Below are 13375 nucleotides of genomic sequence, written 5' to 3' on the forward strand. Positions count from 1 at the left end.
GGGAGGCGTACGGAGTTTTGATCCCGCCATGCATCATGTAAAAAAAATACCAGTTTGATTGATGAAAGAAGAAGAAAGACGAATTAACGAGTGATGATGATATTTCTGAGGAAATGGGGACGACGATGATCAGCAGCAGGGGTCGGCGGGGCGAGGCTTGCCGAAGACGAGTCGGTAGAGCCGGTCGGCCTCGTCCGTCTTCCCCTGTTCGACGAGCGTCTTCACGAGGGCATGGCAGCCCTTCTGGTTGGCCATGAGCCCGCCCTTGCTCTTCAATTTGCAGAGCAGCGCGTAGGCCCTCATGGTCTTCCCGTCGGCGGTCAGCGCGTCCAGGACCCGGTCCAGGGTGGAGACGGCGACGTCGCAGTCCTCGTCGAGCGCGAACTCCGCCGCCGACGCGGCCGGAATCGTCTTCCTCTTGTCGCAGAGGGCCAGCAGGAGGCCGTCCATGTCCGGCGCGCAGCCGCTCAACCGCAGCATGCGAATCCTGCCCAGCGCCTCCTCGACGTGGCCCCTGCTCAAGAGCGCCTCCAGGACCCGCTGCACCAGGTCCTGGTTCTCCTTCACGCCCTTCTCCACCATGCTCCGCATCAGTCGGCTCGCCGTCTGCACTCGCCCGTCCTCGAACAGCGCCGCCATCACGCCTCGGAACAGCTCCGCGCTCGGCAGCTCGCCCCGCTCCATCATCGCATCTAGGCTCGTCTTGGCCGCCGCCGGGTCCCCTTGCCGGAGGAAGCTCTCCGCCAGCGCCGCCAGGGCGCCGCCCTCCACCGCGATTCCGCGCCTTCCCGCAATGGAGAGCATGTCCGTGGCGGCCTCCGGTGCGCCCTCCGCCGAGTGCCCGCGTATCAGGGCGCTGAAGGCCGCGCCATCGTCCGCGCCCCTCTTCATCAGATGCCTGAAGAGCGCCTCCGCCTCCTTGGTCGACCCATTGCCACACAGGTGCTCGATCACCGGGATGTACGCCCCCGGGCTCAGCCCCAGTGAAGATGAAGATGGCGGCGACGTAGAGGAGGAAGAAGACGAGCCGCCATCGCCGTTGTCGCCGGTGAGGATGCTGCCGCTGCTGCGAGGGTCGAGGATGAGGCCTCTCTCGACGATCTGGCGAGCCAAGTCCGCCGCCCGGGCTTGGCGGCCCTCGGCGCACAGGCTCTTGATCAGGACGTCGCAGTGGGCGAGCATCGGCCGGGCCTGGAGGCCCTCCTCGGCCGTCTGCAGGACCTGGAGGGCTTCGTCGGAGCGGCCCGCCTCGCAGAGCCCGGAGATCAGCCTCAGGACGGCGGAGGCGGCGCCCCGGAGAGGAATCCGCCGCTCCGCCATCTCGTCCAGCAGCCTCTTGGCCTCTCCCAGCCTCCCCGGCTCGACGCAGAGCCCCGGCAGCAGCGCGGCGTAGGTTTGTTCCGTGGGCCTGATCCCCTTGTCCCCCATCTTGGCGTAGAGCTGCAGCGCCGCCTCCAGCTCGCCCGCGACCACGCAACCCTTGATCAGCAGCGAGTAGCTGATCGAATTGGGCGCGAGGCCGGCCTGCGCCATCTCCTCGAACACCTTCTGGGCATCGCCCAGCTTCCCGCAGCGCACCCACCCTCCGAGCAGAGTGTTGTAGGTGACCGCGTCGGGGGAGACGCCGCGGTCCTTGGCGGCGGAGAAGAAGCGGGCCGCCGTGGCCATTCGCCGGCAGAGGCAGAAGCCCCAGATCAGGGTATTGAAGGTGAAGATGGTCGGCTCCACGCCCTCGCGGAGCATCTGGTTGAAGTAGCGCTTGGCCATCATCGCCCGCCCGCTGCGCAGAATGGCCTTGAAGAAGGCCTCGTACGAGCGGACGCCGCGCGCCACCCCGAGCTCGGGCATCCGGCGGAAGATCTTCACCGCCTCCTGCGGGATCCCGGCGAGGCCGTAGCCCTCGATCAGCGCCGCCAGCATCTTCTCGTCCGGAGCCAGCCCGCGCTTGGGCATGTCCTCCAGGATGAGGCACCGCGCGTGGTTGAGCATGCGATGGCGGGCCAGGAGGCGCACCATCTCGCCGTAGGTGCCCGCGCTGTGGCGGAACCCCGTCTTCTCCACCCACCGGAAGAAGTGCAGCGCGTGGTCGGGCTCGCGGGCGCCGCGGACGACGGCGAGAACGAGCTCCTCGTCGAAGGAGGGGCAGATGGACCGGATCGAGTTCTGCAGGCGGGTAGTCCACGCCCGCTTCGCCATCATGTGGCAGATGGTCTCCTGCAGCGGGGCCGATCCGGCGGGGCGGCGCCGCCCCTTCCTTTCCGCTCCTTTCTCCGTCGTCGTGGTGATGGTCGTCGTCGGAGCCAGATCGACCGATTCGGGGACCGCCTCGCCGACGGACTGGTCCGTGGCGGTGCAGAAGCCACGCAGGAGCTGCGGCGAGGGTGTGCAACGGCCACGACCGATCGAGAAGAATCTAAGACGGGCGGCGGCCATGGCGGACGCCATCGCGGCCAAGATCGCAGCGCAGCTACGCCCTTGGAGACGAGTTGGGGGAGAAGAACCCCTCCCTCGGAGAATGGGGGAAATTTTCACTAGGAGTGAGTAGGGTTTTGGTAAAAACTCAAATTATTAACCAACCTTGTAATATGAATGAGCGAGATCTGAACATATGAATATTGATTTACATCCCTAATATAAAACATGAATATTCGTGTATTAAACCACATACTGATATTGCATGCGAAATGTGAGTTCCTCAACGAAATCTAATGAGAATGTGCGTCCATGAAGGTGATTAGGTATTAATCATGTTAATAAACCATTTCTTAAATGTTTGAACTGAATTAATGGTACTATGAAACTCGGATGAAGGATTATATTGCATGATATTGATTTAGAAGTCGTCAATGTAAACTCTTGGGCATCCAGATTAAGGATCAGCAAACGTCATCCGTCACGTCACAGGTCACCGTGACGGATCACAAGTCACAAATGTCACAACAAACGTCAAACGTCATCCCAACAAGTACGACATGCATCATGATGATTATTATAAATAAATGGCAGGCTATCTCTATGAAAGGGAGATCAAACGATAAGTCCAACGTTGCTCCTATGGTTCCTTTGTCTAGGTTCCATTTTTTCTAGCAAATATGAACATTGTGAAAGCCTTTTTAAAGATCCCTACCATTAAGGAAAAAATGAGAAATAAAATTTCAAAGATATGAAGGTATGGGATTCAGTCCTCTTATAATAATTTATCAAATACTTTATGTGCAAGTCATTATTTGGGAATGCATATTGTTATTTTTATCTCATGAAAAGCGTAATTTGTCGAGATCATACAAAAAGTTATGGACATTTGTGTCACCCGGATTTGTAGATACTACAAAAATATCATTCTATGAAGGAAAAATTGATATCTATGCTGCACATTATATGCTCAAAAATCTAATCACATTTCAATATCATGTTTAAATCCATTGAAATCATTCTATGAAGATATCATTCTGTGCCCAACAGCCCAATCAAATTTCAATATCATGTCTAAGTTCATTGAAAACATTGTATGAAGGTATCATTCTATTGCCAACAGCCCAATCAAATTTCAATATCATGTTTAAGTTCATCGAAAACATTCTATGAGGATATCATTCTACGCCCAACAGCCCAATCACATTTCAATATCATGTTTGAGTTCATTGAAAACATTCTATGAAGATATCATTCTATGCCCAGAACCCAATCAAATTTCAATATCATGTTTAAATTCATTGAAATCTTTCTATAAAGATATCATTCTATGCCCAACAGCCGAATCACATTTCAATATCGTGTTTAAGTTCATTGAGAACATTCTATGAAGATATCATTCTATGCCCAACAGCCCAATCACATTTCAATATCATGTCTACGTTCATTGAAATCATTCTATAAAGATATCATTCTATGCCCAACAGCCCAATCACATTTCATTATCGTGTTTAAGTTCATTGAAATTGTTCTATGAAGATATCAGTGCACAACAACACAATCACATTTCAATATCATGTTTAAGTTCATTCAAATCGTTCTATGCCCAATAACTCAATCACATTTCAATGTCGTATATAATCTCGTGTGATGTTGATAAGAAAGTCTTTACACATATGAAATGACTTAGAGGACTATGATGATATCATAATACATTGATCAACATTTATTCAAAAATATTTTCATTCAAAAAATATTTAATATGGACATGATAAGTAAGGTTGATCAGGTGGAGATTATTGTAGAGAAACTAAGGATTGATGAGGGTGCTCTTTAGGGAAAGATTTTACTGAATTTACCTATATGAATCCCTGAATGGTATTATACCCAACTGTCCATCATGTTGATTCATGTCATGGACTCATAAGTAGTCCTAAGCTTTGAGATGTTAAAGAAATATTGTGGACGGATGTTTGTGTTATGACTATAAATTAGAAGTCCCTAATCAATGGATGTGAATCAGTCTTAGCTTGGATATAACAATAAATACATGAAATTGATTGAGTGATGATTATAATAGGAGATAGACTCAAGCAAGAAGACATGTTAAATTTCCTGGCCACGATAGTGGATATATTGTATAAGATTTCCTCTAATATAACTGTTATGCATCAACATGAACTTGAATGACAAGTTAGGTATTGATGGTTAACCATACCCTGTGTAATTAGTGTCTTACACGATGGACTATACATATACGGTAATAGATGACAGTAAAGGTTTCAGGAGAGAGTTTATTTACTATTTTGTATCTTCTAGATCATGAGGTGTAGATCAATTGTTCAGGTTAAATTGATATCTGGTTAGTTGACACCTCATGATCTATAAGATCAATTTAACCTGAACAATAGATAAATTGAGATTAGTGAGGTGTAGGCCTTAGTCAGTATATTCTATTAATAAGTTTACACAACAAATGTTATTTGACTATTAAATTTAATAACTAGACTAATATATGTACCTATTCAAGTTATGGTGGATATACTTAAACTTGAAATAGTTTTATTAAACTTCATATTTAAGTATACATAGATGGAGGCACCCAATTTAGCTGCCCATGCCAGCCAGATCAAGGATCCCCCCTAACCAATATTATGTCCTTCTTAGCTTATTCTCCCTCATAGCGAGAACTTGATGGTGAAAATGTCAACTTGATGGAGAATTGAAGAGGTTAAAGAGCGGATCCATCACTGTAGAAACCAGATGAATAATTCTGGAACCGAATGCATAAAATCTTGAAGGTGAAGTTATTGTCCAACTTTATATTGAAGGTGGAATTAACATCCCAGGGAGAAATAGAGAGTGGGGCTAGTTCCATGAAAGGCCGCATAATCACCTCGTGCTTTGTAATTTAATTCAATTTGATATAAATGAATTGAACTTCATAAATCATTTTTGGAAATACAATCAAGCCTGCAGAATCCGGCATTTTTATTGTGTTAAATGAAAATTTACTTTATTAATTGATATATTACTAACCCTCAATTATACAATGATAATGAACAAGTTGAGGAATAATAAATAAGTGTATGCATAAACAAATAATTCAAAGAGGTTAATGTATTGTCAATGCATGGTCATAAAATTAGGGTGTTTTATGGTGTGCATGGCATGGAGATTAAAATTTTAATATAGTGGAGCTATAAAAATAAAAAATCTTAAATTAAACTTGATAGACTAGTCCAAAGTTTGATGTTTGATCTGCGATAACATGCATCGTGTACATGCACATACACGTCATATAACATGCTTTTAAAGCTTAAACTCATATGTAATTATGGATGCTATCATTGTTTTTGGAAAATTCTTCGTGGGCATGTCATTCTGTCAAATTTCCTGAATTTTAATATAATTAAGAATAATTATATGATTTTAAAAAAGTTGGCCTTTCTTAAGGTCAACGTCTTATGAGACTAAATATTTGTCATGAGTTTGATGATGCGGAAATTGAGTGGTGTTGATAACATGATAAATGCATGAATATTTCTATAAATATTATATGTTTTGTATCATGAATTTAGAATTTTCATGTTATCAATTGAATTAACTAAAAATTCATGCACTAGTTATAAATACTAATTTTTTCACATTATGGTTACTTTTTACTAAACTCCTTGACTTATTTGAAGTCAATAAATTTGAGTAATGATGAGTATTCTATAGTTTCACATGTGCAGAAATTTACAGGAACGAGAAGATGATAACTCTTAAAGAGTTAAAGAAATTTTGGGAGCTTAGTGATTCTACAAAGGGGCTTGAAACAATCAAGTGGAGTTGTGGATCTTCAAAAAAGAAATCTGAGGAAGATGGGCCACCAACTTACCTGCCCATTGGGCTCTCAAAAGCCTAATAAAGAAGGAAGCTAAAGGTTACAAGGTGAATCTCTCAACCAATGGAGAAAAAGAGGCAAAATGGCAAGAAAAGGGAATAGAAAATGCACAAAGGGGTATTTTAGTAATTCTACAGAGGTATAAATAGACTTTTTCACACTCATTTCCCTTCATTCCAGACGTGATCTAGCATGGGGCTAGTCAGCAGGACAAGGCATTTTTTAGAATCCAAGTTGTTTAACCCCATCTCTTGTTCCATTGAAAAATGCCTGGTCCTGGCAAAATATAATGAATCAAGACTTGAGAGAAAGCATTGAGGGCTCTGTAAACTTGCATTGAGGTTTTAGGAACTGAGATTTCTATTTCCCCATCCTTATCCATCCGTTTACACTAAAAATCTATCATTGTCTCAATCTAAACACTCATTTTCTCTACTTTATCGTTATAGAATCATTAATTTATCTCTTCAGACATTCATCCATATCCCTAGTTACTCCTCTAAACATTTCATAAAAAATCTTCTTCATTTGCACCTTCAAATTCTATCTCGAACCCCTTCTACCCTCTCTCTTCATTTTTTCTCTCTATCTCCTCAATTCGGTTTTTCTCTTCATAAAAGTGGCTCTTTGTCTCTCTAGCCATTTATCCATATCCCTAGTTCATCCCCTCAATTTTGTATAAAAGATCTCCTGCATTTACACCTTCAAGTTCCCTCTCAAACTCTCTCTACACCATTTCTTCATTTTCTCTCACTATCCCTTCATTTTCTTTCTCTATCTCTTCATTTTCTCTCTCTATCATCTCATTTCAAACTTTTCTCTAGACATTCAATCATTCCCCACTTCAAATCTTAAAAAATCCCATATAAATATCACTTTTTATCCATTCAAATAGAGTAGTGTGTGCTGTGCAGTACGAAAATTTGGACCGTGAGGTTTCGTGTGGAAATCGGCACCGAGCATCGCACAAACTAACACATTTCAAAGTTTCATTATTTTTTTTATAATTAATTTTAAAATTATTTTGAATGCAAAAATAATATAAATTAACCGTTAAATTCAAAAGATACTGGATAAAATTTGTCAAAATTCTAGAAATTTCTTAATTAATTTTAAACATCATTTTTAATTATAATAAAATATAAAATCAACCTTTAAATTAAAAATATAATCAATAGAAGTCATTTAAATTCTAGAACCTTATAAATTAATTTAAAAAATCATTTCTATTGCAAAGAATAATATGATATTAACCTATAATTTCACAAGATAATCAAAAGAAGTTGTTAAAATTCAAGAAGATTCTGAATTCATTTTAAAAATAATGTATAATGCAAAAATAATATAAAATTAACCGTTAAATTCAAAAGATAATTGAGATGTTTTTAAAATTGTAGTAAATTCTCAATTGATTTTAAAAATCATTTCTAATTCAAAAAATAATAAAAAATTAGCCGTTAGATTCAGAATATAATCGACAAAATTTGTTTACGTTGTAGTAAATTATTAATTAATTTAAAAAATAATCTCCAATGCAAAAATAATATGAATTTAACCGTTAAATTTAAAAGATAATTGATGGAATTCGTTAAAATTCCAGAGAATTCATAAATATTGAAAAAATCATTTCTAATGGGAAATTAAATATAAAATTAATTGTGAAATTCAAGAGATTATTGATCGAATTTGTTAAAATTATATAAAGTTCTACATTAATTTAAGAAATCATTTCTACTGGGAAAAATAATATATATTAATTGTTAAATTCAAAAGATAATCGATAGAATTTATGAAAATTCTATAAAATTCTTAATTAACGTTAAAAATCATTTATAATGGAAAAAAAAATTGAAAATTAATTGGTAAATCCACAAGATAATTGATAAGATTTTTTTAAAATTGCAGAGACTTCTTAATTATTTTTTTAAAAAATCATTTCTAATGCAAAGAATAAAATAAAATTAACTGAAAAATTCAAAATATAATCAATAGAATTTGGTAAAATTCTTTAAAATTTTTAATTTATTTGAAAAAACATTTCTAATGCGAAGGAGGCCCGCCGGAATTCACCCTCTTCCTCCGTTGTAGTCTCCTCGATCATCACCAGAGAATTCTTCAAAATGAGCAACCCCTCTTAAATAGGGGCAGAGCTGTTCATCCATGTAGTTTCCAAAACTTAAGCCCTTCTCCTCTGCGCCTGCAATATAAAGCTCTGCAATCAAAATCAATATTTCTTCAAGGCTTTGGTCCAAAGATGAAATATTTTGAGGAAAAAACTTGTTGGGTTCCAACTAATCGGTTCAAATTTTGTTCACCACACCCACAAAAATTGACATGTATGCCGGAAGAAGAAGGATAATTTTTTAGGAATCACCACAAAAATGTTCTCCTTTGCATCAAAAATCCTCATTGATGCAGAAAATGGGTAGTTTTATCGTAAAAGTCTATGTTATGATCTAATTAATATGTTGTCAATCACCAAGTCGTTCAACGTCATCCAAAAATCGCCATTGATGCAGAAGTTTTCATAAGAGTATCTGATGGGTTACGATTAATCTTTTGATCTGTTGCCAACCAAAATTGAATGAAATGAAAATTAATAAAATAATAACACAACTCACTTTTTATTTTTAGATATCAAATATTAAAATAGCAAGTAGTAAAGCATACATTTTGAGTGCTTCAAAAAATTAAAGGAGAGGAAACGAGATTAATGAAGAATGGGATCTTTGTCGCTATCTTCGTCTTATCGCTTCATATTAGTGTCGTCACCCTCTTCTGCTTGCCACCAAAACTTTAGTGTCATAAGTAATTCAATGTTCTCTGCCATCAATCTTGAACGCTTGTAGTTGATGACTGCACAATCATTAGAAAATAATCTTTCCGATGGAGCACTTGTCGCATCGGAAAGCATGCAGAGGAATCTGAACGAATGACACTTTCGTCATTTGTGATATCAGGGGACTGCAATAAGCTTTGCACATACGTGACTATTTCGTCCTGTCGGTCGCGGTCCAATAACCGTAACTATGGAGGGATCAACGAGAGTTGCAACAATTAAGGCCAGGTTGCGAGTGAGGGCTGATCATCATAGTCTTCATTCCCCTCCTCCCCCCCCCCTCCATTCATTGTGCACTAATGTGCGTTGCTCGGTGGACATAATATTGTTGACTCGTAACATCCTTCCCTCTCTGATACCAGCCATTACACCATTAAGGTGTCTCATCACTGCTCTGATGATAACAATTGCCTCATTTTTTGTGGGTGCTTTTGAATGACATGTTATTGTAACATCCAACTGAAGGGGTTGAAATACACCCGCAAACTCCTTGAACATTGCCCATTCCTCTTCACATATGACTCGTTTCTATAAGACATATGCGACGATATCTACAACATCCCTTTTCTAGACATTTGTCACTAACATGGAATACATAGAATTTTTTTATGGTCAGGCAGCCCAAATTGCTTGCATAATGCTACATAGTGTTCCTATGACTATCTTGCGGAGCCGGAGTGTGACATCACCTAGATTAGATGTCGAGAACGCATCAAATATGATGCCTTGTTCTGCATCGTTCATATTGTCTAAATCATCCCTATCCATAATCAATGGCTCTGATGGCGCCTCTGTCACATGTAGTGAGCTTATCCCAGCCTGGACCATAAGGTTTAGCATGTGCGCTACGCAAAGCACGTGTCGGCTTGCACTGAATTGAGGGTTCTCCAACTTCAGTGCTCCTCTAGAATAGTGAGCATCTTTCTGTTGTTTGATGCATTGTTTGTGGTAATTGCACACACCTGTGTATTTTGGATTAATCAGTATAATGGAACGATGAAAATTAACAATAATTCAAGTTTTTTATGTCATAACCCATACCTTCTTCTTCATTTCAAACTCATCCACATTTCAAGAATGTGTGCACTCATGTTTTCGCCAGTGTGGGACCTAGTCAGTTGTCATAGTCCTAAAACACGCTCATACAAAGTCCCAACCTTTTTGAATTTTTTTTTTAATATCTTGATAGAGTGAGAAGGCTTTCACCTTGATAGTCTTCACTAACGGGACTGGCATTTCTTTTAACACAATATAGTGAAGAAGTCGTATGAAGTATTTCTTCCTAACAATGGTCCACGACCAGCCAGACAGACATATGAACCGCACTAGCTCTTCTTTGGTCTTCTCCGCGGTACGTCCAGTGTAGCAATGTTTCTTGGTATCTCCACCGGCAAACATGTCTAGTACTAATCTCTTCTGTATGACTCGACCTGTCTTTGCTTTCAAAGACTGGAATAATTTGAGATGTAACTTTTTTAGTTCCTCCACAGAGGCGTACTGCTTTGGTACTTGTTGTGTTCTACAGTGATATCGCACAAGTTGCATTCATATTTATTCCTGCCTACATTTGTGGAGTAAATTAGTGTGTCACATGAATTATGGTGTGGCTTTTCTTTCTCATGTTTCGGCTACCGTAGTCTTTCTTCTTCTGCAGACTTTTCTGCAGTGTTTGATTCATGCAAGGGCACACCAACTTCCATCCTACATTTACAGGTTCATAATGTGGACAGATCTTGAAAATAATTATGGAAAATATTTTCCCAAAGTATGATGTTTCAATATAAAAATGATAGTAATAAAAAAGAGAAAATAACTCAAATGATAACAAATTGTTGAAGAAGAAAGATAAAAATTGGTAACGTGGGGGGCTATTAAGTAGGTAAACAAGAAAAATCTGATGATCCGATGGGGATGATCTTGAGTGATCTTGAGTTCTCATGTCTATTTTTTTCAAAAATAGTTGTATAGAGATAAATCTATTGGTTTCATCATTCATGAACATGCCAAGAGATGTAAAAGTTAGAAGAAAATGGGAAAATTTTCCATACTAGCTTACCGCAAGATAGTAAAGTACATAAACCCACAAAATCAAAAAATTTAAGATACCCGTACATTACAACTGATCTTGAAAATGAAAAACCCAGTCCTCAAGCACTAAAGATTGAAGTACATTCCCTTCAAATGTCTTTCAAAGGTATTGATGCAGGACGACGTCGGGGATGAGGTCCGGCCGTCACGGAGGAATGGGGCTCGGTGCCGAGAGAGTGAGTGGCCGACGACAAATCCGGGGTAGTCGTTCAACACAGTCTCCTAAGGGGATGACCTACGTGAAATGGATACTCGGGTTTCGGGTATATGGTACGTGCAGTTGCCGACAAGCAGAGGGGTGCCGACGTCTGGGCCCGATGGGGTCGCCCGGAGACGGGTAGGTAGACCTCCTAATCCTCGTCCGGATGGACGAGGTTGCTACGGTGCCGAACGGGAGTTTCTCCCGCCGGATGTGATCGCACGTGACGGGCGAACCCGTCTCGTACCAAACCAGGTAAGACGCTCAGCAATATCAATTCGTCACTCGACCTTACACGCTCACCTACGTCTAACCCAAGCACGGTGGAGGCAAAAGAGAGCGTACTGCAAAAGATAAATGACGGGTTGGAACGGAGTACCTCGTGTCGACCGACGGGACTGAACGCCTTCGTCTCGGTCAGGAATTCAGCAGATGCGTTGGCTGCGTCGGGGCGAGAGTGGTGGAGGGCGTCCAGGGCGCAGGGGCTCTAGCTCGTGACGGCAGTGCTACTCGACGCGGTGGCGAGAGGGCGGATCGCGTCGACGGAGCGGGAGGCAAAGCTCAGTAGACATAGCTCGAAAGGGGATGCGGTGCAGCCAACATGCGGGGGAGGGCGACGCGAAGGGCGTGGCGCAACTCGTCCGTCGGGCGCGAACAGTGCGACCAGAGATACACTGCAGGGGCGACCAGCAGCGGCTCCGGGCTAGGACTCGGCGTCCGGCCAAGTTAAGGCGATGCTCGGGCATCGGAGTGGTGGTGCAACAGGAGAGGGCGACGGCAGGCACCGGGAGGATGGCAATTCGTTTACCAGCAGGGTGCGGGACGTGCGCTCTCTGCGTGGACCAGTTGCAGCGGGCGAAGGCATCTGCGGTGGTGCAATTCTCGCGCGATGGCGCGGGTTTTTGCGGTCAAGCAATCGAGCAGCTCGCGGGCGAGGAGAAGAGTTCCGACCACGCGGCTGGGCTTCGCAACCAAGCGTTACCATCAACGAGTCGATTCGCGTAGCTCATTCCAGGCGTCAGAGCGTGCAGAACGCTGTGCCGGCGCCGGGAAGGAGCGCGGGCGAGTTGCACCGTACGGGAAGAGCCGGGACGCGGCGGTTGGCGTGCCCGTAGGGAGGAACGGGTCGGCGGCGACCAGGAGGGGCGACCGTGGACCGTGGGACCTCTGCCCACTCTTCCTTCTCACCTTCTCTTCTTCAGTTCTCCTTGCTCCTCTTCCACCTTCCTCTTCCTTAGGCCGTAACCCTACTTCTCACGGTGAAAAAAACATAACTCTTCAACTTTCAAAATTCATCGATAACTGATTGTTAGGGCACCCATCCTACCCTTATAAAGGGGGAGGTATGGGGGCCCTTAGACCAAAAGACCCTTCAACTAGACTAAATTAACCCTTTGACCTAAGGACATGAAAAAGATGAGGAAATCAAGGGAAACGAAAACAAAACATGAAGGGGGGGAGGGGAGATCCTTATAAGGTCGAACCTCCCTCCTTACACGTGATCAAGACGCGTGAGAAAACACGAGCGACGAAGTTCAAAACTGAAAACAAGGAACAAACGAAGACATAAAGACAAAGATAGAGAGTCTGTTACCTGGAATACTTGAATCTGGGTGTGCGTACCATCGCCTTGGCTTGCCGAGCGGCCTGAACACGTACGGCTGGCGGTGTCGGGGGCGACGGTGACGTCTCCGAAGATGTATCCGGGGTTGCTGCCGGTGCTGCCGGGAATGACGATGACGTCTCCAAAGACGTTTCTAGTGCTGCGCCATCAGGCATATATTGTTATTGAAACATCCTACTTCTTGGAAAACTATTTTCCATAGAAGAGAAGGAGAAAAAAGGAAATCCAGCAAACAAGAGGAAGGCAAGGGAAAATAAGATGAGACGAAGAGGAGAAGAAGATGAGAAGAATATGAGAAGAAGAAGCTTGAGGAGAAGATTAAGA

General features: G+C 43.0%; 1 protein-coding gene and 1 long non-coding RNA gene across 3 annotated transcripts; both read right to left on the bottom strand.

The window, feature by feature from the left end:
- Positions 1–129: 129 nt before the first annotated feature.
- On the bottom strand, positions 130–2445 carry LOC144712520 (Tetratricopeptide repeat (TPR)-like superfamily protein). The gene has a single exon (XM_078586813.1). The coding sequence runs from the start codon at positions 2443–2445 to the stop codon at positions 130–132; it is 2316 nt and encodes a 771-aa protein (XP_078442939.1).
- Positions 2446–8262: 5817 nt separating this feature from the next.
- Positions 8263–12711, bottom strand: LOC144712398 (uncharacterized). 2 transcript variants are annotated; one of them, XR_013583786.1, is made up of 2 exons: positions 11807–12711; positions 8263–8498 (listed from the first exon to the last, which is right to left on the bottom strand). It is a non-coding gene; the product is annotated as an uncharacterized LOC144712398 (long non-coding RNA). The 2 variants fall into 2 exon arrangements; XR_013583785.1 differs by having other exon boundaries at positions 8263–8513.
- Between the last annotated feature and the right edge of the window lie 664 nt (positions 12712–13375).

The sequence above is a fragment of the Wolffia australiana genome, chromosome 14, assembly GCF_029677425.1.
Source record: "Wolffia australiana isolate 7733 chromosome 14, ASM2967742v1".
Classification (NCBI taxonomy): domain Eukaryota; kingdom Viridiplantae; phylum Streptophyta; class Magnoliopsida; order Alismatales; family Araceae; genus Wolffia; species Wolffia australiana.

Coding starts and splice junctions, on each gene's coding strand:
- LOC144712520 (XM_078586813.1), bottom strand. CDS start 2,445: ATGGCGTCCGCCATGGCCGCCGCCCGTCTTAGATTCTTCTCGATCGGT.